We start from the raw sequence: 26,130 nt of genomic DNA, 5'->3' as shown, positions 1-26,130 counted from the left end.
CCAGGGCATCATCTTGGGTGTTGTGCACGGTGCCCATTTACACAGGAAGACTTACCTGTCACTTGAAGGAGGAGGATGGCGGCGGCAGTCGCGTGGAGCTGCCATGTATGAACGTTGTCTCTCTGCCGTGTTTCCCCAGACAGTCCCAGCGTTCCCTGCCTTTCTCTCCGGCTCTGCTGGTTTCATTGGCCGTTATTTGGGGTCTCCCATTTTTTTGGCCAACTGTCCTTGAAAGTTTGGGGTCCATTGGCACGGATGTTTTAACGGCCTGATGCCGGACTCCTTTCGTCGTCTTTCATAGGTTTACAGGGGCTTCTTCTGTAGTGAATGAAGGGTCTCCTTACTTCTACGAGAGAGACATTTCAGTTTGTGATTTCTGACAGATTTGCTAAGCCTTCTGTCATCTTGTCATCACTTTGCCATTTTGGGTCATTGAGTGGAGATTGATGGGCAAAAAATGGAAACGAGTCCATTCAAGTGGGCAGACAGTGAAGGGCTCTCAATGCTGGGATAATTTGGGTCCCGTGGACGAAATCCCGTGAAGCTCTTACTGTCAAATGCTCGCCATCACACAACACGTCACTGTTAGTTACTTTGACACTTTGGTCTTCTGTTCCTCAGAGTTCCTGAGATACGGCGATCACACACACACACACACACACACACACACTCCATGTCCGGTGACCAGGGGTCGGAGTGACACGCAGGGACCTCATTCTACAGGGTTAGGATGCTGACAACAGAAAGCGGAGCTCGCCTTACATCAGTGAGGATGTCACCCCTAGTTTGACGGGTGACCCCCAGATATTACGCTTTCCGCCCACAGGGTGACTTATCGTTTTGCTTTTTCCACTTTCTGTCAGGTCAAGTACCGAATGGAAGGACAGAAATCCCAGACTGTAAGCAATTTCGATGGAAAGGCCCGGGAGATCGAACACGTAAAAAAAGTGTCGCAGCTCATCAGCAAGGTAAGTTGGCGCTCACGGCACGGGATGCACGATTTCCAGAGACCCGGGTAACTGGTGCGCCGCAATGGCCTGATGTTCATTAAGGAGTAACGGGATGAGGCCAGGAGGATTATGGGAGGAGAAGGTGAGCGTGTGAGGTGGCAGAACAGGGGCGGTCAGGGCGACGGGTTGTGGAGGAGAGGAGCCCAAAGCTCACCGTGGACTTCACGGCTCCTGACACTTTTCTTCCAGGTCTGTTTTAGAGGACTTTTGTTAAATGACAGAATTCCCATTTGCAGGTTCTTTACAAGTCCAAATGGGATGAGATTAAGGACAGATACCTGCTCCCCCCCGACGCTCCCGAGCTGGTGCAAGCAGTGAAAAATGCTGCCAACTTCAGTAAGGTAAGTCCATCTTCTGAGGTAAGGCAAGTCATGGCAGCGGCTCAGCTCTGCCAGCGTTTCCACAGGCGGTCAGCACGGTCTGAGTTCACGCCGGACAGCTCTTGACATTCCGTATATTTCCTGAAGTTCTCTTTACAGTGTGGCACAACAGAACATTCTGGAGCTTAGAAATAAGATCATTCAAGTGCATCCTGGGCTTGGAAGGAGAATTTCGTACTCCAAGAGGGGTGGGGAGGCAACAATGGAAGGAACCCCAAAACAGTAAAAGCCCCAAAATCACAGGAGCTGAGCTGTTTTTGGGCCCACCTAAGCACACTCCTGGCAAAGCTCCTCTTCCTCCTCACCAAGCTGCTCCCCTCCCAACCTCCTGCCAGGGCTGCCCATGTCCCACAAAGAGTACACCCCTCAGGAGACCCCAATGTTAGGCACTGCTGCCCACTAGCAGCTTGAGGACTCATCCTCACCCATCACAATGTCCTCCCATGCAGATCAGGGCCCAGTGAAACGTCTTCAGATGTTACACCAACTGCTCTCCAGCCTGGACTGATGGGACTCCTGCTTCACCTTCTTTCATGCCCATGCCCATGCCCATGCCCTGGTGGCAGCACTCCACCCGCGTGAGTGTGCAGTATGGGATATCTGAGCACAGAGTACACACAAGTGGGTCACACACCTGCTGCTTTTGTGCTCCTCCACTTTCAGAGCAATTTCTGGTCCTCAAACGAGTGCCAGTGGTGTCTCCTGACACGCCACATAAACAAAATGCTGATTGTCACATTGCCGTTGTCCCAATGACCCCAGGGACACTGCTAAACAGAGGAGGGTGTCCTGAAGGGTTTGCACGGACAAAGACGAGGAGGAGAAGCTACACGTGAGGATCAGACTGAATGGTCCAACCACAAAAAGAGCACCAAACGCTTCAGTAGCGAATCCCAATCGAATCTCCACACACACGAGAGCGCAGCACAGAAAGGTGACAACACGGCGTTCCTCATCGAAGTGACCTTTAGCGTTGAAGAGATTTGACAGAAACGATAGCAGGGTCCATGTCACGCACACCGGCATCCGGTTATGTGGTAGAAACCTGGACGGTCCCTGTCAGTAGGATGGCTGCATACTAAAACGTCAGACCCCTTAAAGACAAAGCAGACGTCACAAAGTAACAATTAACAGAGAATACGCTGGGCAGATCATCACATCTTCAGACTGGACAAATGGATACGACTTCAGTATATGCCCATACCATAGGGAGAGAGACAACTGGCATCTGTCCACTTGGACGAATTCCACACTCATGTTTGTGATGCTCCATGTAGTCACCACTCCAACCGATGGCGCATTTGCAAACATTCCCAGTGCTGTTGAGAATCCTAAAGCAACAGACAAACTGACAGAATAACTAAACTGAGTCATATGATGACGGTGAAGATGGCTCTCCGCTGAAGGCTCAGGGCACAACACGCTGACATTTAAATACCGTTAGGGTTAGGGTGAGGGTTAGGGTTAGGGTTGAAGGAAGGCTGAAAATGTAAAAGATGTCAACGCAGTGGAAGTTCATTTTATAACAAGCATACAGGGTGGCAGCAGATTGAAGTAGGATGGAATCAGAGGTCAGAAAGCGGCCGTAACAACAAACCAAGGTGAGAACCGCCAAGATGCGACTCAAATAAACAACGGCCGGGGAGAACTGCAGACTGTGAGACGCGGTGAGGCAGTCAGACAGCCGTAAATGAAAGCTGAGGAGCAGAAGAACAGTTCATAGCCTGAGAGATCTGAACGACGTTCTCAATTAGTGACAAACTGGGACAGTGAAGGAGGAGGGCACGCTGACCCTCGTACCACCGTGTTGAATTTCATCACGCGGCGCACCCTCACGGAGGTTTCATTGTTATTAAAGTTATGTAACTTCTTAGGCTAGCAATCAAAAAAATGAAAGTGTATTTAGTTACGTGTGGTCTGTGTAATGACCAACATGTTAGTAATGTTTAATTTACATAAATAATGTTAGAAAACTGGTGGCATGGTGGCGCAGTGGGTAGCGCTGCTGCTGCCTCGCAGTTAGGAGACCCGTCTGGGTTCAAATCCCGGGTCCTTCCTGCCTGCGTGGAGTCTGCCTGTTGCATTGGTGGTCCTAAATTGTCCCTAGTGTGGGGGTGTGTGCCCTGCCCAGGGTTTGTTTCCTGCCTTGCGCCCCGTGCTGGCTGGGATGGGCTCCAGCAGACCCCCGTGACCCTGTAGTTAGGATATAGCGGGTTGGATGTTATAAAACCTTAAGATATTACAATAAAAAGGAAGAAGTTGGGATCAGCAGACGACGTGTCGTGACAAATAAGGGGCGCCGTTGAAGAGGCAGTCCTGACGTGAAGGTGAATCTCGCTGGCATTGCGATGGCACCCGTGACAAGAATTCTCATCAATAAAGTGTCCATAAGGGTACAATATTTTAATATCCTACTCATAAATACAGTAATTATTGGTATTTAGAATGTAAAGTACGTAATAAAGATGAAACAGCGTTAGATGAGCCTAAGCCTACTGGTTTTATGAACACCGCTTACCCACACCTCACAGGTGCAACCGTAACAGCCCAAGCCTCAGGTGCCCAGAAGTGCAGGCTGCTGTGTGCCATCTGCATGAAGGCCCTCAGCCTCTAAAGACATCTGGAAACAAGGCACGCTACTTGTACAAATCAATCGTTCCGGTTTTATTAAATGAAAGAATGAAATTCTTGAGGCAGTATTTGTAGCCAGCAGGCCCTCCTGGCATCGTCTCGCTGTGCACTGAATCGACGAATACAAGGAAGTGACTGCAGAACAGCTCGTCTTGCCCGCCGCGGTCGACGTGTGCACCGAATCTCAACGAGTCAGCCGCCTGCAGACTTCCACGTGTTCCCCTCTGCACTCCCCCCGTTCACCCCGATTTCAGCGGCACCGTGAGGGCCAGACGGGCACTTCACAGACAAATGGACGCTAAATTTGATTCAGAATGAAACAGCCGCCTGCCGAGTTCGATTTGGATGAGATGTTTTATCAGTTGTGTACGCGGCACTTAAAAGTTGAAGATGAATTAGTGATAGTAGAGGCTCGTCAGTGAACACAAACTGATAAAGCTGCTGCCCAAGGCCCAAAAGGTCGAGAAGCAGGGCACAGACCTTTGATTTACGTGGCACACCAACAGGTCACATGACGACGAGTTCCCACATTGTCTGTGTCCTCTCGTACCAATTGTTGTGTTTCATTTCATCCTAATGGAATTTTACAAAGCATCCATCCATCCATCCATCCATTGTCCAACCCGCTATATCCTAACACAGGGTCACGGGGGTCTGCCGGAGCCAATGCCAGCCAACACAGGGCGCAAGGCAGGAAACAAACCCTGGGCAGGACGCCAACCCACCGCAGTGACAAAGCATACTTACTCTGTGGGGAGTGTGACTTGGGGGACCGAGGACCCTCTGCTTGTTAGACATGACATCAGTTAATGGCAGAAAAAGAATGAACTATGATCAAAACATGAAAGAGGAAATGCGCCACTGCGCCCACATTTAGACCCCTTAAACTGAGTCTGCCCAGTAGTGCAGTTAAAGAATCCACCCCAGAGGGGGTGCCCACCCCAGAGTTGGCTGAATGAATGAATGACTGCAATCCTTTTTGTCGTTTCCTTACAGAAATTGTACCGAGAAGCCTGGGACGAGGATAAGACGATGTACTACCCCTACAGTGACAGTCCAGAGCTGAGACGAGTCGCTCAGGCTCAGAAGGCTCTCAGTGACGTGAGTATAACCTGCACTCTGGAGGACTGGCACAGCTTCACCAGTCTGCTGATGCCTGGCCACCCTAACCAGTTGTACTCTGTGCCCTGCCGGATGCTGGCATGAACTGGCCAGTTAAAATCAAACAGTGTTACAAGGTAGCACTAAAAACCGCTTGGCACTCAGTGGGGATGATGGTGAAGGTGGGTCTCAACTGAAGGCACAGGGCACAACACACTGACATTTATTTATTTATTTATTTATTTATTTATTTATTTATTTATTCTCCCAAACATTTGCTTCATCTCAGTGACCCCTCAACTGATCCCCCTAAAGAGACCCCCACTCACTTTTAACTGTGTGTCCTTCTTCCTCTCTTGATGTCGTCCCACAGATTCAATACAAGAAGGGTCACGACGAGCGCAAAGCCAAGTACACCTCCCTGGCCGACCCGCCCGACGTCATCCTTGCCAAGAAGGTCTTCACGCAGCTCAGTGACGTAAGTAGTCAGCCCGTCCAAAGACTCCTTGAGCGCAAAAAGGAAAATGGACAGCAGCTCTTCACCCAGGGTCTGCTTTGGGGAACATCTTTCATGCTATTCAACCTGGGGTGGGCTGCACACAACAAAGTGAAGCCTTAAAAGCGGGAGCACTTCATGGGACAGACCCTCTTGAGCTGCGGGTGTCTGGCTCAAAGCCTTCAGCGGAGCCGTGGAAGCCCCTAGCAGTCACGTTCAGGACAGGGAGCGTTATCTGCTGTTCAGGTGCATGTGGGCTCACGTCCATGTCAGACATCTTGTGACAGACGCATTTAGCCCTTAAGTGCAGTGGGGCAACTCAAACAGTGAAGTAGGAAGAGGGCAGAAACCTGGAGAATGAGACCACCAGCTCAGTACTAAAGCAGCAGCAAGTGACAGAAGAGCTCGAAGAACTGAAAAACGTTCTGAAGATTGTGAACTGAGTGATTAGCTCTGTGAGCTCACTTTGGGAATGCGCTATAAGAGCGGGCGGAAAAAGGTCAAATACCACTGAGGCAAAGCACGCCAACACAGATGGTCTGCCCCTTATTACCTGGCATCTAACATGATGCTGGCATTCATCTGGAGGTACCCAAGGTGCTACTTTTAACTGCACACACACACACACGGAGCGGAAACCTTTGGATTCCCACACTCAGGCTCACAGCTTGAAGAACTGCTGTCTGTGCATAGCGGCGGTGGTGGCGGCCACAGCAGGAGCAGCAGCAGCAGGTTTAAGTTTAACTTTCAGAGTCACATGTGCCAATGAATGGAAAATGGAGGGGCTTGTGTCACTTCTGCAGAATATGATAGGCGCTCGCCCATTTTGATGGCGTCAGCTGAGGAGATCGGCTTTCAAGTTGGCAGGCAGGAAGTCGGCCTTTGGTATTATTAGAAACATCTGCCTTTACATCAGCTCAAAATGTTTAACTGCTTAGATCAAAAGGTGTACACGTTACATTCTGGGCGCTTACAGCACGGATGCTTGTAGTGGTGACGATTTTCTTTCCATCTGTTTTCTTAATTCAAAGTCATTAACTGCTGCTAATCTCATGTCCTTCTTTTGCTGTGATTGTAACGGACCTGCTTAACAGCAAACCGGCAGCCCAGCAATAAAGAGCTGCAAAGCAAAGCGAGCCAACAGATAAATCAGGGGGTCACAATCAGCCCGTTGTCACCCCAGTCAATGAACTTGTCATTTAGGTTTGTATTTATCTGTTTAGCCACATTTCCCACTTAGGACAAATAAAGATTGATCTATCTATTATATAGCGCCTTTCATATCTATCTATCTATCTATCTATCTATCTATCTATCTATCATAGAGTGCCTTTCATATCTATCTATCTATCTATCTATCTATCTATCTATCTATCTATCTATCTATCTATCTATCTATCTATCTATCTATCTATCTATTATATAGCGCCTTTCACATCTATCTATCTATCTATCTATCTATCTATCTATCTATCTATCTATCTATTTAATCCTGCCAACTACACTATCTATCTATCTATCTATCTATCTATCTATCTGTCTATCTAGGAAAAGAGGCAGAAAGGGTGAAGCGGGTGACATCTGCAGTCTTCTGGAGAATTATCCACCATTCTAAAGTAAACTGAAACTGCATTAATGGTGGCGTCACACCAAAAACCTTCCCTGTATTTCGAGTTGCTCCGATGTGTGTGTGCGTGATGATTGATTGGTTGTCTTAGAAATGCAGTTTTTCCTTCTATTGATTCCAATATAGAATATCTGATATACTTCCTAACGTGCTTGAAGAGCTCATCTGTACATGAAAATGATTGCAGTCACTTTATGAAGGGTGCACTTACTTTTGCACATGTGTGAATTTTCTGTCTCCCTATCTACTCCACGCTTCATTTCCTCTGTATATAAATTATTTCTGCTTACCTTGGCGTTACCGACGTGAGTGTCAATTAAAGCTAACAAATAAGCACGCCCAGGATGCTAAGGACGGTCCTCTCTTTTGTGAGGTTTTCAGTTATTTCGTTTTCTCTTAGCCACTAAGTGACTCTGAGGTCTTTTTTTCTCTGTGCCTTGAAACATTTTAATGACTTACTACTCATCATCTCTTTTCCAGCTGAACTACCACGATGAATATAACAAGAAAATAAAAGGAAAATGGAGCCAAACCCCATGCTACGATGTTGCAGTTGCCCGCATGGTCTCAGACAACGTGAGCACGGTAAGACCCCGTATGTCCATGCGCTGAGCACTCGGCAGGGCGGATTTTAACCCAATGCATGCTGGGGGGAGACTGGCGTAATTTGGGGATTTTTTTCTTGTTTAATGTGTTGAGTTATCTAAAGTCAGTAATGGCTTTCAGTTGGTATTTTCTAGTTGTTTCTTTATTGGGCAGCACACACGGATTGTCTTCTCTTTTATGTGTCCAGTTGGTAATCTTTGATTTTATTTTTCTATTTTTGTCTCTAGAAAAAATACCAAGCTGATTACGAGGAGATGAAGGACCAAATTTACTTCATGCAAACCGAAACCCCCGAGTATGCAACCAATAAGAAGGCCGGAAATGCTGCCAGCGCGGTAGGTGTTTGACTAGAATAAAGGCAGAGCCAAATGCCCAAAATGCCAGTGAAATCAGACAAAACGATGCAGTAGGTTAAGAATGTCAAAGGGAATGCCACCAACTGCTATTCCAATTCAGAATAAGGTGACAAGAAGGGACTACCCAAGGGACTCCCAAACGGCATACAAGTTAGGACTGAACACAGGGCATCAAAATAAACCGACAGAACACAAAACTGCTGCCACGCCAGGCTGTGCCTCCATGTTGGCAACCGGAAACTCCAGTCAGTTTTACTCCCAGAATCCACCTCAGGATTCCCATCAGGCCCTCACAGGGTCCCGTGTAGCGTCAAGGCATCTTGCTGTAGTGACATCTAATGGCCCCTGGAAGAACTGCACCTCTAAATAAACCCTGGGTGTCCTTTACAAATTCTGCACCTCTACGGTAGTCTGCAGCCCCTCGGACCCCCAATGCTTATATTTACATCACTGGGTTTCACCCCGTTTAGCGTTGTACTTGTTTTTAGTGGCTAAGGTTCGGAGACGTTTAGATATGTTGGCAAAGTTAAAAGCAGGATACTGTAAAGGCAATTTTATAGTTAGTCAGCAGGAGAAGACAAAAATGAGGAGACAGCAAAAAAAGCAAAAGTCCGCCCTCTCGTTCGGAAAGATCAACACGCTACTCAAAGTCTAAGAGTCAGAAGACGGGGTCAGAAACAATTTTTAATTTATCCGCAATCTCGGACAACAAACAAACAAATTGAGGAGAAATACTGTATATACATTTGACGTTTGAAGTGTCAACACGTGACATCTGGGTTAACAAGGTGACAAACTGCACAGCACAGCAGTGGTCAGCCATCCTAAAATGGCGACCAAACGACACAAAAAGCAATGAGAAACACCTGAAACGGTGAGAACAAGACTGTCTGAGACGAACGACCTGACCATCTAGGAGTTGGGGTCTGCCAGACTAACTGCTGCCTGTGCCACTGTGATCTGTAAACCTGTTTCAGAAGAATAAGGCCACACACCTAACACACACAGGATGGGGTCTGCGTTATATTAGGACCATAAGAACAAGATGTGACAGGGCTGTCACCAGGCGTCACCCTGCCGTGGGTGTTTGGATATGCAGGGTGGGACACTACGTGCCACAATGAGGTCATCTGGCTTGGTTCTTCAGTGGGTGGGCTCCTCCATGACCCTTTAGCCACACCCCCCGGTCACATGGTTTCTGGATGAATACTTTTTTCTTTTTTTTCCTCTCATCTGTAGGTGAAATACAAGGAAGAATTTCAAAAGACCAAAAATGTCGCTGATTACAACGTACTTCCTGCGACGGACAACCCCTTGCTGCGGCAGCTAAGATACGCGGGGCATATTCTAAGTGACGTAAGTGACATCATGAACACCCTGGCCCACTCTGGGGTGTCTCGTGTGCCCTCTCTGTGTGTTTTCAGTGTCTGTTTGCTTGATGTTTCTTGTGGTGCCCCCCTTTCTCCGCTGATGTGCCAAACCTGCGTCAGTTACGAGAACTGAGGACGGGAGTGAGTGTGCCAAGTACATCGTGGGTTGCCACTACATCCATGTTGGGTGCACCCAGCTTTTATTGGGATTAAGCCAGTTTGATGAGTGGTGGAGTGGTGGCAACTGCACTGCACTGGCAATGGGAAGGTTGCCGGTTCGAATCCCGTAAATGCCAATAGGGACTTTGCTCTGCAATTGCCGAGTGCTTTGAGTGGTGAGAAGAGCGCCAGAGAAATGCAAAGAATTATTCTTCTTATATTTCATTGTCATTCTTCCTCCATGAGATGCTGTGAGTGTCTGGGAGATGCGCCCACATATTTACAGTCATCAAGTGGTGAAGCACTGCCAGTGCTGTCCTGCTTGTCAAGAGCGTGTGGCCGTTTTATAATCTTTGATCGCCATTTTAAGACAGAAAATGTGCCATAGTGCTTAAGGCTTTGGACTTCATACCTTGAGCCTGAGGGTTCAAATCCCGCCACTGCCTCTGGGTGACCTTGAGCAAGTCACTTCACCTGCCTGTGCTTCAACTGGAGAAACAAAAGGCAAAGAAATGTAAGCAATGGCACCTCAGATCTTGTAAGTCGCTTTGGATAAAGGCGTCAGCCAAGTAATAGTCAAGATGAGTGTCCGGCTCATTTCAAGTGGCCTGCAGTGTCTGTCCAAGTGGCAGTCTGGATGGTCCAATCCAGAAAGAAAAGGACAAGCAGCGACCCGAAGAGACACTAAAAGACAAATCCATGATGTCTAGGAGAGGAAATCAAGAGGGGCACCAAACCGAGAAATCGTCAAGGGTTCAGCTTCGAATAATCTCACTGAAGTGAGGCCACCTTTGTCATCTTCTTTATCATGTAACCCTAATTTGAACACTGAGACGTTTAGAAAGCCATCAGTACGTTTGCGAGGGTCCTGAGAGAGCCCAGCGTGAGAGGCTTCTTGCGTGACACCTTGCTAGTGACAGGCCGTCGGCCGTCACTTAGGACTGAAGCAGCTGATACTCGTTTGCACCGATAGGCGGCTGTCTGGATTGCTTTCTAAGCGGTGACAGACGCCAGCTGCTTTCTTGGCTTTCCAGGCCTTTTGGCACCCTGTGTCCCCGTGTCCTTCCACTTTATTACACATCGTTTCATTGATGGACTTGTCTGTTTTGATGTCTTTGTCTGTGTGGATTACTTGGGTTGTTACCGACATCTCAATGGCCCCCATTAGAAATGGATTTACTGTAGAAAAACGTGGATGTGTTCAATCCTTATCTTCCCCGCTGTATGTTTTAAATGTGCCTTATACTGTAAATACATTCGGCTTGCTGCAGGCCCCGGATAACTCGCTGTCCCCACACGTCCCCCTTCGTCCTTCTTTCGCCCTGCCATTAAAGTCCCAATTCAGCGCCCGACGCGAGGCTCCAGAAAGGCCCGGATTTGAATCCCGTTGACTTGCAGTAAGTGTCATCACCATCACCTTTTAAAGTCCTTTGAATGTTCCAGTAAGTCCGCTCTACTGGACCTCGTGTGCCATTAGAAGAGCCTGTGCTGCCACCTGCTGGTGCCACCTCTTCAGGTGAAGACGCGTTGCTTTGTCTTTCGCATTCTCAGGCAGAGCGGCTCGGAGTTCTCGCCTGTAATTAATCCAAACCTCCTTCCCCTGCCTTACGGCGTATTAAAGCCACAGCGTATCCGCCGGCCAAACTGCTACACAAACAGTTTTAGCTTATTGACCAGTTTGTGACCGTCATGCTCTACATTGGTGACTTGTTTCAGTTTTCCTTTTGTGTGTCACAGCGTCACCTCCAGGTAATCATGTTGTGCTCCTTTCGTTTGTTTCTGACTTTTCATTTAACGAGAGACTTTAAAGTGACCACGCCTGCAAATGGCTGCAAGTTATCGTCTCCATCACCATCTTCATCATCATCATCATCATAATATTAAGAAGTCACAATTAGTGTAATTCAGGCTCTTCATACCACACGTAATGATTTAGGTTATGAGCTACAAATACAATAAAAATAGTCTGACATATTAAATCTGTGCTTCACTATAAATGTTTAATGTCTAAATATTCTCGACTGTAATAGAAATCTGTCAGTTTTTCCCCCTCTGATGGAGGTCCATAGGCACCCAGACCCCTAGTAGAGCACCAACAATGAAAACTCACCTCATATTCATGATCACCGACCCCCACATAGAAATAAAATTTGTCTAGGAGGGGCTCTCAAAGGGCGAGGACCACCGGTGAAGAGGCAGATTTTAAAGATATGATGATCTTTATTAGCAGCCACCTCGACGTGCCATGAAGCCACACACCACACGCCTGCATCAGCGATTTCAATGTTTTGTGAACTTTGACCCCTCGTATCCCATTAGGGGGTGAACCCCTTGGTCAGTTGATGCGCATCTTCAAGTCCTTCTGATCATTCTGGCAGCTTTGGTTTACTTTATCATAAGGGGGTCATTTCCTGCACAAGATGTGGCTCAAACATGGCCTAAAATGGAGGCCACATGTACGAAGGACCCCAAAGAGTCTTAACACCTCGTGCCTCTGCGTTAGGAGGCGCCACACAACAAAAAATGGAGATGACTTCAAAGCGTTCAGAAGGAATTGTTTTGAAGACAATAATAAAAAGGGCGGCACGGTGGCGCAGTGGGTAGCGCTGCTGCCTAGCAGTACGGAGACCCATCTGGGTTGGCTTCCCGGGTCCTCCCTGCGTGGGTTTCATCCCACAGTCCAAAGACATGCAGGTCAGGTGCATTGGCAGTCCTAAATTGTCCCTAGTGTGTGCTCGGTGTGTGTGTGTGTGTGTGTGTGTGTGTGTGCGCCCTATGATGGGCGGGCACCCTGCCCAGGGTTTGTTTCCTGCCTTGCGCCCTATGTTGGCTGGGATTGGCTCCAGCAGACCCCCATGACCCTGATGGCTGGATGGACAATAATAAAAAAAAGTTTTATATTTACTGTATAACATCCCAAATATGTACAAAGAAGGGTAAGAGAAAATATTGGAGATGATACAACACAAACACAGCAGAGCGTAATTAACTTAAATAATGAATATCTGAAATGTGCCTGAGATAATAAAAGATCAAAGGAAGTGTGGGCAGACTATTGAGGTGCGTAGACACGCTAGATGTGATCACTGGCTACCTGACTACTTGTGCCTCCTGTGTTAAGTGCTAAAGGTTCAAGGGCTCGGCATTTTATCAAGTAAATTTATCAGAGAAATAAAAAGCCACTTCCGACTGATCGGAGTTCTGTGGACTAAAAACTATGGCAGTGACAGGAATCTTTAACTAAGCAGAATGCGTAGAATTAGCCCGTAATAAAAAATGTCCCAAAACAGAAATCCGCCTCTGTGGCCCTCTAGGAGCTGACTTTGTCACCCCTGGCCGAGGTGTGTTAGCCGCCTTTGGGTGGGCCACTGACGCCCTGAAGGATTCTCCTCACCCACCTGGTCTCACCTCATTGTCGGACCACTAAAAAAGATTTTTTAAGGCACGAAGTGGTGGCTCTGAGGCGAGGGATCTGCACTGGCAATCGGAAGGTTGTCGGTTCGAATCCCGTAAATGCCAATAGGGACTCTGCTCTGTTGGGCCTTTGAGCAGGGCAGCCCTTAACCTGCAATTACTGAGCGCTTTGAGTAGTGAGAAAGGCGCTATAGAAATGCAAAGAATTATTATTATTACTAGTAACCAGGCTGCCATGACTTAACATAAGGAATGAAAATGAAGTGTCAGAAACAAGGAGTTCAGCTGTAAGGGTCGAGGGTTCACCTCAGTACGCCCCTTCGTGCCCCTCTCTGTAAAGTTAGATGGCATCCTCGGGCGGAAGCCCTAAACCTAACCCTAACCCTGACCGACTCCTGCTGGCCTAAACTCACTAAAGGAGCCTAAATTCTCTGTCTTTGATTTTTCTTTGCAGAAAGTTTATAAGGAAAACTATGAAAAGTCAAGAGGAAAGAGCATCAACTACTGCGACACTCCCAAGTTTAAACTGGACAACGTGATGAAGAGCTTCACTGATGTAAGAGCTGCGGCATCCGCTTCCTTCATTTGTGCTTACAACGCGTCTAACTGCAGACACCAGATTTTTAAAACTTGCTGCTTTTTCAGGTCAAATACAAGGAAAACTATGAGAACAAAATAAAGGGGCACTACGTTGGCAGCTATGAAGATCCCTACATGCTTCACTGTATGAAAGTTGAGGAAATGAAGAACGATGTAAGTCAAGTAAATTGTATCTCCGAAGTCACTGTCATAAGACCAAGGACAGATTCCGGTGTTACACTTTTTGTACCGTTCTGCCTATTTCGGTGTAAATCACATCACGCGGGGCAGAGTCGGGAGTTCACTACAGGGTTCCCAGCTAGTGTGATGAATAAACCTACGGTCATAAAATGCTGTTCTGAGGGGATGGACGGGGAGTGTGGGCTCACAGCGGCGGGCAGCACCTGCGACTGCATCACTCAGTCAGCTACACTGCTACTCCTCCTCAGGCCACACAAACCCTGGACTTCGGCCTCCATTCACGTGGCCAAGTGTCAAAGAGCACGCCTGGAGGAGGAGGAAGAGGAGGAGGAGAATCCTTAGGACTCGAAGGCTCCTTCCTCCTCCCATCGCCACCTCAGTCAGAGGTGAATGCCAGAAAGGAGAATGTGATGCTTTAATTTATACAAACATATGAGACCCCCAATGTCTGTGCTGCTTTGATAAATCGATTGACACGACGCGCTGTTCTCAGTCAACACTTCTGGTGAGATTTTGGTGTCCCAAAGTCAGCAGCCATTCTAATGAAGAATGAGCGATCGGTCCATGGCATAGTCTTTGCTTTGTTTTGTAAATGTATTATGGAAGAGCCTTTCAAAGAAATCCTTTTTCCATGTCTTTAATTTTCATTTCAGAAAAACTATAAAGCAGACTATGAGTGTGATAAGACAAGATGCTACTTTCCACAAACCATTACTCCTGAGTATGAAGCTATGAAGAAGTCCTACTATTGTAAAGACGTAAGTGTCCACCGCACCGCACTCCTTGACGCTCATCTTCTGACGCACTTTAATGCTTTTCTTCCCTTTCAGTTTTTCTTTTCCTTGTAACACACAAACGTTTGACTTCTCTTGCTGTGAAAGTCCGATCGTTTTTTTTATTCCACCTAAGGATTCTCGTAAGAGGGTGGCATGGTGGCGCAGTGGGTAGCGCTGCTGCCTCACCGTAAGGAGACTGTGGGTTTGCTTCCCGGGTCCTCGCTGCGTGGAGTTTGCATGTTCTCCCCGTGTCCTCCCACAGCCCAAAGACATGCAGGTTGGGCGCATTGGCGGTCCGAAATTGTCCCGTGTGTGGGTGTGTGCCCTGCGGTGGGCTGGCGCCCTGCCCAGGGTTTGTTTCCTGCCTTGCACCCCCCGTGACCCTGAAGTTAGGATACAGTGGGTTGGATACTGGATGGATGGATTCTCGTACAAAGCATTACTTTTACTATTACTGGGGTGTGCCTGCTGTTTCAATAAAGCACCTGATTCGGGGTGTGAGATGAAGCACCGAAGAAATCTGCCGAGGTGCAGTATGGGAGATGACTGGGCACAGGAGACATAAGCAGCCTTTAAGGCCCAGAGGGTCCGGACACCATAAGGGGGGCTCAGTTCTAGGACTGGCGTCAGGTTGGCGGCCTACAGCATGTACTGCCTGATGTCTCGTATCCTCCACAGTTTCAGCACGTTCTTTAGAACAGGAGGCTGTCGCACTTTGGTCAAATACTGTAATCGCCACTTTGCCTGCCTATCTGCCTGCCAACTACTGTGCCATCAAAGTGAGTTTTTTTAATTCTTATCTCTTACAGAAAACTTACAAGCAACACCCTGACACAGTCAAATTCACGCAAGTGACAGATTCCCCCGTGTCAGTTCAAGCAGCCATAAATTCCAAACAACTCAGTGACGTAAGTTTCAGTTTGGCTTTTCTTTTTGTGGTTGTCTGATATTGTGCACTCCTTTGTTCAGATCCTCTCTTTTAACTGCCATGGGCAAAGATTTAGTGAATGCTAAGGAGTTTGTTATAAAACGTGACATTCATTCACAACTCTGACTTCTTTTCACTTACAGTTGAACTACAAAGCAGAACACGAGTTGGACAAAGTCAAGTACACTCTGCCAGTCGACTACCCGTTCTTCATCCAGTCCCGCGTCAACGCCTACAATCTGAGCGATGTAAGCCATTTACAGCCTTTGTGTACCGCGTGTGGTCGTGCCCTGCCTGGCAGGAATCCGTTGTGCCAGGTTGACACGTGAAGAGCCGTACTGGAGCTCTTGTACTTTATACCCTGTTTATACCCAATAGCAGCATCCCTTAGTAGGCATAAAGCATGAATGGCAAAATGAATATAAAGCTGAATGTCATCTGTTCGGGATGGAAGTCCACGCCGTTGAGCCTACGTATCTGTCCCTGCCGACTGCCCTTTGTCACGGTAACACTTTTCATTTTCTCTTATGGAGTGAGACCTTAACAAAGGCTTCTTTTGGTCTTCGTGACACTTGTAACACATCAGCTGTCCATGTGGGCGCAGTGCACTTCTTAATGTGACGGATTCACAGGCCTCGGACTAAATATGGAACATCGAGAGAAATGCGTCTCTGTAAGGCCACCTGAGACCAGTCCACAGTGTTAGCAGGTCACAATGACGAGATGGAGAAACACTTTGTAAGTGTTAAGACGTGTCTGTGAAGGCCTTGGGTGCAGCAGCTACACTAAAGTGTTACCATTTTACAGCGGAAGGCCAACGCTTGTGTTTCTTGCTCTGCCATCTTCTCGTTTATTGAGTGAACACACCTGCACTTCACTAGGGAGGTGTCCCGTTATCCGGACGTGGCACAGGTACACAAAGCTGCTCCCCATGGTGGCTCCCAGCAGTTAAAGTTTGGCTTCAGGCCTCATTTTACTTAGTGATGGTGTCTGCACTTAATTTGTTAAATTGTGGAGTTGCTACGTCCGCTCTGCTCATATGAGGCTTAAGTAGCTCAGCATTCTAAGAAAAGAGAACAAATGAGAAGTTGATGTTCATTTTGCGGTCTTAAGACTTCATGCATATTTGAGGTTGTAAGATTAGTAGAGCTCGAGCTATCAACGAGGAGTGAAAACTGGGGTGTCGTACCCGCTTAGCCATTATGAAGAAGGGGCCTGAGTCGCCTAGAAAGCTGGTATATTGGAATCGTTTTGAGTCATTTTACTTGACTTCTCACTACACTGCGTTTCAAGTCAAGGTTTGAATTTCGCGTGCAACTTACGTTAACAGCTGATCAGCAATGAATCAATAGCCGGAGAGTGCTGGGCTCCGTTGATGTTGAGCAGCTTAAAGCGCTTTGTGTTTGTGTCTTCATGTGTACCCCGATGTAATTGGCAGCTTGTGAAGCTGAAATACGAGACACCTGAGATACTGGGAGCTCTGGTATCAGGGGTCACCAGATCAGACAGTCCAGCATCAACTCCAGGAGGGGTGGGCAGCCAGTTGGCGGAGGTCTCCAGGACCCTGACTTTCACTGCAGACCCCCACAGGTTACTTCTCCCCATTGATGCTGCTGACTGAGTTTTTATTTGCCAACAGGCCAGAGCACAACAATGAATGGACGGACGGACGGACAGACAGACAGACAGACAGACAGTCAGTCAGTCAGTCAGTGCTGGGCTCCACGAATGTGTGGTGTCCTTATGGGCTCTTCACGTAGTCAGTAAAGTTCAGATGTGCATTTTACCTGAGCCTGCACCGAGTGAAAAGTGAAGCAAATGATTCTAAAAATGGCTTTTTGTTTTGCTACCACAGCCGTATGTGCCCATACAGTACAAAGATAGTTGAAGTGAAACATTCTAGTAGATTTCTCTACTGTAAGACGTTTGTGTTTTAGTGCTCAAGCTCTAACTACGAATGATATGAACAACTTGAGCCCTTTGTGATTCTACAACAGACAGACATTTGTACAAGTAATACGCTGTGCTGCGAGGAGCAGAACGCTCAAATGAAAAGCCGTAAAGCCCTCATTCTTAATTGAACTGTCGTTCTTCTGTCCAAATCAGACAATGCTTTGATGGTATAATCTTTTATGAACTGTATGAGTTTATGCACATTGTTATCATGCTTTGCAGAACTGTTACAAGTACGACTGGGAGAAAGAAAAAGCAAAGAAGTTTGAAATAAAAGTGGACGCAATTCCTCTTCTTGCCGCCCGTGCCCACAGCAACATCGCCAGTGATGTAAGTGTCTGCACGCCAAATACCCTAACGTGACTGGCACGTGTCTGTCTGCCCCTGTACTTTCAGGACTCAACGTCAACTTTCACATGCACTTCACTTCTTTACCAAAAGGTTTTCACGCTCGCTCATGACTTCTAAATCTAAACACACACACACACACACATTTCTTCCTTGTTCATATCGTATTGATCCCTTATCAAGCTCTTTGTGGCCAATCCAGGACGAGCCCAGAAATCCAATAAGCTGTTCCTCCCAGCCTTTGTCATTCCCCACGTGAGTGTTGACGTGCCCTACAAGGACTACTCACTCAGAAGTTGGCTCCCTACTGAGCAGCCACGCTGGGGTCTCTAAGAAGGCAGAATTTCTCTGGGCAGTCAGATTCACTTTGAGGCGACCCTCTCGTCCACCATCATAAAGTCCAGCAGTATGACACTCGCACATGAACAATGCATGATGCCTCATCCACTGGGGGCAACTCCAGAGTAGGAGAGAAATCACCTTTGGTTTTTATTTCCACAGTCAGTGTAATGTGTAGAGGCTAGATCTATATCACCATATCTGGCCTACATGTTTCCACCTCTTGCAAAGTTTTGTCTCCTTCAGCCTGAGAAGTTACTTTGCACATCCCAATAATCCGATTCCATCACCGCCTCTCAACATCTCAACTACTCTGTGCCAGACTTTGACCCTCTGCATTGTGCTTGGTGACTCTTCATCGCTGCCCAGTTGGGTTACGTGGGCCACTCAGCCTGGCTCCAGATGTGTCTCCCTGTGTCCCTGTTCGGGATGAGGCCCACTTAGATTTAATGACGACATTCATGAGGGTCAGATCTGGATGTGTTCCTCACTTTACTCTCGTCCTTGACCAACTGTCTATGGTTACCCTATCAGGTCTACGTGTCTTCACAAAACAGGGGTTGAAGGATCTTTGAAGCACATAAGACCCCCACTATACCAAGGTCACGATCCCTAGGAGGGCTAATGCGTTCATTGTAATGTCATTTATAAATCCAATTAAATTATTTGAAAAGCCCCGGAATCTATCTATCTTACTCAAACTCCCAGCATGCTCCCTTTCACTTCTGTAATGTCTAATGAACTGTGCCCGTTTCTCTTTTTTATTTTTCCTTGTATAAAGTGAATAAGTGAATTTAGAAATGGTGTCAAACTTTCCAGCTAGCCATACAATTAAACATACGCTGTCTTATATTCTTTTCAGGTTAAGTATAAACGGGAATATGAAAAATCAAGAGGAAAGATGGTGGGAGCTCTGAGTATTCAAGATGACCCCAAGATTTTACATTCAGTTCATGTGGCAAAAATTCAGAGCGAAGTAAGTTTTTCTAGAAGTCACTTCAACCAGCAATGCCTCTGCTTGTGTTAGTGTGAAATCGGAGCGTCTTTAGGTTTCAAGGGCTGATCGGTGCTTTCTGCACACTCACTTGCATTGTCCGAGAGTAGTACAGTACTGGCTGGATGTTACATAAATCACATGACTTCACTAGCATTTATCCCAAATAGCTGATATGCTCATTCAGAGTTACTTACAAATCAGGAGGTTTCAGCAGAGTGTCAGGGTCTCACATCGAGGGGGTCGTGCCACCTGAATACGGGCCTGCTGGCGCTCAGTCTGGAAAAACGGACGACGCCAATGGAATGTCCATAATACACACTTACAGTACATCTCTGGATACAAGACGTCGCTTTCAGATCTTGTGCGATGGACGCAGGTCAGCTGGTCACGTGTTGGCTCCTTTTGTGTGGCTGCTAATTAAGGAAGAAACAAACAGAAAGTCAGTTCAAATGAAGGCAAAAGAGTTCATTAGTAGCAAAAACTGGACACTAATTAAGAAAAGTATCCGAATGAAAACTACAGCCACAGTAGCTCCCCAGGACCAGAGTTTGAGACCCCTGAGCTTTCATTTAGTATTGGAAAATATGTGATGGGCGTCACAAAACCAGCCAGATAACGCGGAGGTTTAAGTAGCTTTGCACCGTTTTCACTTACTTACTGCAAACTCTCCCACAATGCATGGGAAAGGCGCTATATAATTATTATTATTATTATTAATGCTCATTTTTTAAATGGATGTTATTATGATTATTGTAAATTATTAAATATATTGTTCAGAATTTCACCTTGAGCAGCGTCACATGAAGCACGAGAAAGCAAAGAAAAAAACAAAATATTAGGGAATAGTGCTGCCTGTTATTAATCCAGAGCGCATAAAACTCCTTTTCAGTCACTTGCTTTTCCCAGAATTTGTGCATATTTAATGAAGTAATCTGATTATGAAATATATCCTTTAAACGTTTTCAAACAATACATTTCGGAGTGAATGTGCTCCTCCTTGTTTCATGTTCATTCTTCATAACACCTCAAGATCTCCGTCAGTCTGGGCGCCTTTTTTCCCTTCTGCTTGCACGGCTGCCATCGAGGATGTTCTGTGTGGGTGCTCAGAATGACTTTTCATGCTCTGTGTTTCAGCGCGAGTATAAGAAAGATTACGAGAAGCTCAAGACGAAATACCACACTCCGCTGGACATGATCCTGGTTAGCTTGGCCAAAAAGTCCCAGAGCATTGCCAGCAATGTGGACTACAAGCAGCTGCAGCACCGTTACTTTTACCCCCCTGACAGCGTCGCTCTAAGCTTGGCAAAGAAATCGTATTCACTGCAAAGCGAGGTAAGGAAATCCTCAAATCACAGCAACTGCTAATGTTAATAAACTGCTAATCAGCCAAAGCCCACTAAGATTAAATAATTATTAACGTACTGATGAGATGTTTCATTCTTTTGAATACACATTTAATTGCAATGACATTTTTCTAACAGCTTTGATTTTTCTGTTGTTAAGAATGAATATCGATCTGATTACAACAGCTGGCATAAGGGCATTGGATGGGTTCCTTTTGGTTCCATGGATGTGGAAAAAGCCAAGAAAGCAGGAGCCATCTTGGATGAGGTAACACGGATCCTTACATGTGACTTACATTGATAGTACAGAATAACAAAATGGCCAAATGTCACACCTTTAACCCACTGAGCAACACGGCTAGGATGCTGGCAGGGGTAACTGGGGGGAGTCTATCTGGAGCAGGATGGAGGTAAACGTCAGCGACTAGGCAATGTGCACCTTGGCAAGATGGAGGGGATAACTAAGCTGTGCGGAGTGTGCAGCAGGTCTCTCTTTACTGTACGTCTAAGTTGGGCAGTGGGTGGGCTTTTCTGGGCACGATTGAATAGTTAAGGGTAGATGACAGCTGACACTAAAGTCACAAGGATGTGCAATAGGGAGCAATGGGCTGTTAGCATAAGTGTCACACGTGTCCAACAAGGCTAAGAATGCAGCAGGGTTTGAACTCGGGGGTACAATCAGGGCAAAGGGCACCTTGTAGGGCAAGCAGTAATGCTAGAGTAAGTGTTGTGAATATTATTATGAAATATGTTTCTGAATAATTTCAGAGAGCAACACAGTCAAGCCGACCAGTTAGACAGGGAGCTGAGGACCTTGGTGTGCTTGAGCTGGGCTGCTGCTCGCTTGGCACTACTTTGGTTGATTAGTTTCTACAAAATAAAACGATTTCTCTAAGTTGTTTGTGAAATTGTCTTAACAACCACGGGATCCTGACTCTTCAAACACATTTTTCTTTTCTTGGTCTTCTAATGTTTGTCATCTTTTGCCCTCTTTTTTTAGAAAAAGTACCGTCAGAAGCCGGACACTATCCCCTTCACTCAGATTGACGATGATCCCATACTAGTGCAGGCTAAGATTAATCAGCAGCAAAGGAGTGATGTAAGTTGTTGTTCTTTCAGTTCCTTTACAAAATGTTCCTTTTTGGGATTTTATATTCATATGACTTAAGTGTACTCATTAGATTGTATTGGCCTTGCTATTAAGGAGTAGTCATACATTAATCTCAGTAGCTGGGGGGTCAGAAGGAGACTAAATTGAAATTCCTTCTGTTATCAATGTTGTCGAACTGGTTTCAGATATTTTGGGGGTTTCAAACCCTAAATACCCCCCCTCGGCTATGCCTTGACTACCCTTGAACTTGGCCACTCGCATTACCTCAGCACATTATAGCCGCACACTCATGTCTCCTAATCTCCTAATATTTGCCATTAACTCAGCAGCCCAATGCACTGGAGACCCCTGAGAGAAGACCCCAGTTTACGTCTGGCCTCAGTGATATATAAGAGCTTGAGAGTCCCGCTTATGGGAAACACTTGACAGTCTTGTCTGTAATTAAAAAGGCTAATAAGTTAGGTTATATAGCGCCCGTGCTGTGTGCGTGGAGTACACGTGAGAAGCAGTTATGAAGCAATATATCTGTGAAATATACAGTACATGTGACGACAAATAGGAAATGCTTTCTGAAATTTCCATTTCTGTATCATGAAAAAGGACACAATAGCACTAGAAGAAGTCAAGAAATTCATGCCAAGTCTGCTGAAAATGAGCTATGACAAAACGTTGAAGAAGATGAAATGTTTTAGCTTAGGCAAATGTTAAATGTTTCAAAATATAATGGGGTAATTACAGTGGATGTAAGTCTTCAGCAACAGCGTGCTAGCACAGATAGACGCTGCTGAGGGGTACATTTCCTCTAAAGAAGACTACATAGGACGAGGAGCTTCTTCATACGGAGACCCTTTGACACGTGGAAGTTACCAAGCATTGCAGTTTGGAGTAGCATCAGGGGGACAATTATATAATTTATAATGTGGGGCTATTCTCGTCCAAAAATGTACTACTGTACGTCACTGGCATATCTTCACCCTGTTTAAGAGTTCAGTGTGTGATTTACACCACACAATGCGCAGTATCTTTATGGAGTTCAGTGTTGTAACTTTAACCATAGAGTACAGCTCTAGCGTGGACAGCTGATTTCCATTTGTAAGTATTTTGTTTTCTTATTACACATTCAGCAAATGAAAATATGTTTTATTCTCTGTTTTAGTTGAACTACAAAAAGGAAGGGGAGAAGATCATTCACAAGTACTCCTTGCCTGCTGATGTCCCTGAACTGATTCAAGCTAAAGTCAATGCGTACAACATCAGCCCTGTAAGTGTGACGGATGAGACATTATGCCAAGGCTTTGCCCTTAATATGCCCACTTAATAACCCAGGAGCAGGAAGTTCAGTAGCAGCTATTTTTCTGTCCTGAGATACCTGCAGATCATCTGGATGGAGGACCCTACAGGGTGCCTTTTATGTTGTCCTAATTCTGGTTCATAGTGAGGCAGAATGTGACGTGGACACATGGCGTGTGCTCCATGATGGCTGATATAGACGGATTTAAAGCTGCTAGCTGTTTGTAGTCTGCCAGGTGCAGAGAGTGAAAGTGAGCCGTAGACGTGAATCAGTAAAACGTATATCCATCTTACTAAGAAATACTTTAAGATCAATTATTTGATTTGATGTACTTTATTAATCCCTGAAGGGAAATTATCTTTTCGCATGACCTTTGGGGGTCCGAGCGTAGGGCCAGCAGTTCTCTAGCACCGCAGGAGCGATTTTCAGGATAAGGGTCTTGCTCAAGGGCCCAATGAAGCAGGATCTCTTCTGGCAGTAATGGGATTTGAAGCAGCAGCAACCTTACAGGTACCAGCGCAGATCCTTAGCCACAGAGCCACCATTATTGGGTGAAACAATGAAGTGTAATTAAACGCATTTCCGTTGAACTACATTGAAATGTCTTCTTCCACATCCCTAAGACATGCTGTTTGATCAACTGGCAACTGATCATGGAATGAGCGCCTCTTTGTGTGTGTGTGTGTGTCTGAGGGTTGGCATGCCCTCTGACGTGATGGCCTCCTGTTCAACGTTGGAGGTGCCCGATGCTGCTGGGGTAGATTTGCACACACAGAGCCAGTTCAAAACATGGATGTTTGCAAAAATGAAAAAATTGAATACAATCGATCACATTATCAAAGTACGTCTTTGGGAAAATGAGAACGCTAACTCACTCACCTAGGAGCCTGAGCAGGGATTGTTTTATTGTCCTGAACTTCTAAAATGGATTTCTTTGTTTTACCATGTAACCTTTAATTAGGCTTTTCTATCTGTAACATACAACCTCTGAAAATATGACTGACTATATCATATATGCGGTTTGCATTGACAGGTTATTTGGTTAAAATGTTAACATTTTGCAAATGTGTTCCAATCTGTAGTGATGACTGTGCATATGATGTCGTATTTCTTTATTTCCTTATGTTCAGAGCTACTATAAGCATGACTGGGAAAAGAGGAAGCGCAAAGGATATGACCTGAGGGTCGACGCCATCCCAATAATCGCTGCCAAGGCCGCTCGCAAAGCTGCCAGTGATGTAAGAGTTTGGAACTTCTCTGTTGCTTTTCAGTTGTGAATATAAGGAGTATTTGCCTGAACCTGAGTGACAATAATCATCCACTGTACAAGAGGAACAAACAAACCTCCAGTTTCAGTTTCTGACTCTCAATCTGTGTTTTCATTGCAGCTTAAATCTGCTTGACTTAACCTAACAGTCTTGACAGACACGCTCTTTAAATTAATGTTTGAAATCTAAATTTTAAATGGAGTCATTCCTATCATCAGCTTTGGAAGTGCAAGTAATTGAAATGTCAGCCTGGTTATATTTCTGATGATCATATGTGCAAAAGTTTTATGCATAAGTTTCAAAAGGTTTGTGTCATCTAGATATTGTGTGGCTACTCAGTCCTGAAAGTAGTTAGACTCAGTTCTTTTAATTAGGGATCACAATGACGTAGACTGTAATATACAGTACATCTATATCTGTATCTGTCTATATGTGCGCAGTATAACTGTCAAGGAACAGAAACGGGCTTGGGGCACCACATAGTTACATCGCTTAATGTCCGCTGCTGAATTTGCAAGATAAATGCAATAAAAATCCAAACATGTCACGACTGAGCTGTAGTTGGCTCTTGACTGCCACACCATGACTTCCTCCCTGTAGTGATGCTTTCTGGTCAGAGACCAGGTCCAAAATGACATCAAACTGGTGAGGGTTTAGGAAATGGAGGAAGTGCAAGGGGCGGATCTAATGGTATTCTGGCAGGAAGTGACATCAGTAGTCTTACGGTGATTTCTCCTAATTCCAAAGCAAACAGAAATCGCATTAATGGTGTTGTCACATCCATCATTTTTCACATAATTTTAGTCAGACCCATGACACATACCCGTGTATGTGTGACAATATACAGTATGCAGTTCATATTATATATTCTCACTTTTGACTAAGGATATAGATAGATATATAGATAAATAAATAAGAGGACTCTAAATGTTCAGTCAAACCACCAGCAGGCTGATTTCAGTTGAACTTTTAGGCCATATTGAACATATGCTGAAACCACCAGGGATATCCTCACTACTATCATGGGTTCAACCCATCACATTTATAAAATGACAGATATTCCCCTAAAAAATACATTTGAATTTAAAATTTGCTGACTCCTGGAGTGGGCCCATTATGTCTAATCCAGGCAAGAGGATGAGGCTGACCAGAACTATCAAGCGAGTCTAGTTTTGGATGTGACTTTAGCCCAAAAGATAAACCTACCAAGAAGGAAGGGGAGGCTCTCGGCAACACAGTTCTGTGCCTTTTGAATGCTGTGAGAAGAGTGACTTTCATATATAATATTTCTTTGGAATTGTATCTTTTATCATATTTGTATATATAATATATGAAGCACCTTCTGTTGCATATTACTAAATATTGGTGTGTTTCACGTTTCCATGAGTCTTTTTTTTTGCAAATCCATAATTATGATGTGCTATTCATTTGATTTCTTTAGTATCAGTATAAGAAGGAATATGAAAAACAGAGAGGGCACCATGTTGGCTTCCGCAGTCTGCAGGATGATCCCAAACTAGTGCACTACATGCATGTGGCGAAGATACAGTCCGACCGTGAATACAAGAAGGAGTACGAGAAGTCAAAAACGAAGTACCACACTCCTCTGGACATGTTTAATGTGATAGCTGCAAAGAAGTCCCAGGACATCGCAAGCAATGTGGGATATAAGCAGCTCATCCATCATTACACGATGCTGCCCGACGCCATGAATATTGAACTTTCCAAGAACATGATGAACATTCAGAGTGATGTGAGTCCATCTGCAAAGATAAACTTTGTTAAACATTAGTGTGCACAGTGAAGCTGTTGTTGTACAGTTTAGATCTCATATAGTTTCTAGTGT

General features: G+C 45.6%; 1 protein-coding gene across 23 annotated transcripts in view; it reads left to right on the top strand.

Moving 5' to 3' along the window:
• neb (nebulin) overlaps positions 1-26,130 on the top strand; it is a 162,125-nt gene that overhangs the window by 14,701 nt on the left and 121,294 nt on the right. For all 23 annotated transcript variants that reach the window (XM_039755194.1, XM_039755193.1, XM_039755183.1 and 20 more), the window contains 20 exons: positions 864-968; positions 1,247-1,351; positions 5,018-5,122; positions 5,496-5,600; positions 7,726-7,830; positions 8,079-8,186; positions 9,447-9,563; positions 13,605-13,706; positions 13,796-13,903; positions 14,584-14,688; positions 15,516-15,614; positions 15,778-15,882; positions 17,810-17,917; positions 19,137-19,250; positions 20,406-20,603; positions 20,775-20,882; positions 21,615-21,713; positions 22,882-22,986; positions 24,147-24,254; positions 25,726-26,037. In XM_039755194.1, the coding sequence (XP_039611128.1) occupies positions 864-968; positions 1,247-1,351; positions 5,018-5,122; positions 5,496-5,600; positions 7,726-7,830; positions 8,079-8,186; positions 9,447-9,563; positions 13,605-13,706; positions 13,796-13,903; positions 14,584-14,688; positions 15,516-15,614; positions 15,778-15,882; positions 17,810-17,917; positions 19,137-19,250; positions 20,406-20,603; positions 20,775-20,882; positions 21,615-21,713; positions 22,882-22,986; positions 24,147-24,254; positions 25,726-26,037 (2,421 nt within the window). The remainder of the gene's footprint in view (positions 1-863; positions 969-1,246; positions 1,352-5,017; positions 5,123-5,495; positions 5,601-7,725; positions 7,831-8,078; positions 8,187-9,446; positions 9,564-13,604; positions 13,707-13,795; positions 13,904-14,583; positions 14,689-15,515; positions 15,615-15,777; positions 15,883-17,809; positions 17,918-19,136; positions 19,251-20,405; positions 20,604-20,774; positions 20,883-21,614; positions 21,714-22,881; positions 22,987-24,146; positions 24,255-25,725; positions 26,038-26,130) is intronic.

Source organism: Polypterus senegalus, chromosome 6 (genome assembly GCF_016835505.1).
Source record: "Polypterus senegalus isolate Bchr_013 chromosome 6, ASM1683550v1, whole genome shotgun sequence".
Taxonomy (NCBI): Eukaryota; Metazoa; Chordata; class Cladistia; order Polypteriformes; family Polypteridae; genus Polypterus; species Polypterus senegalus.
This window is presented reverse-complemented; position numbering and strand designations above follow the sequence as displayed.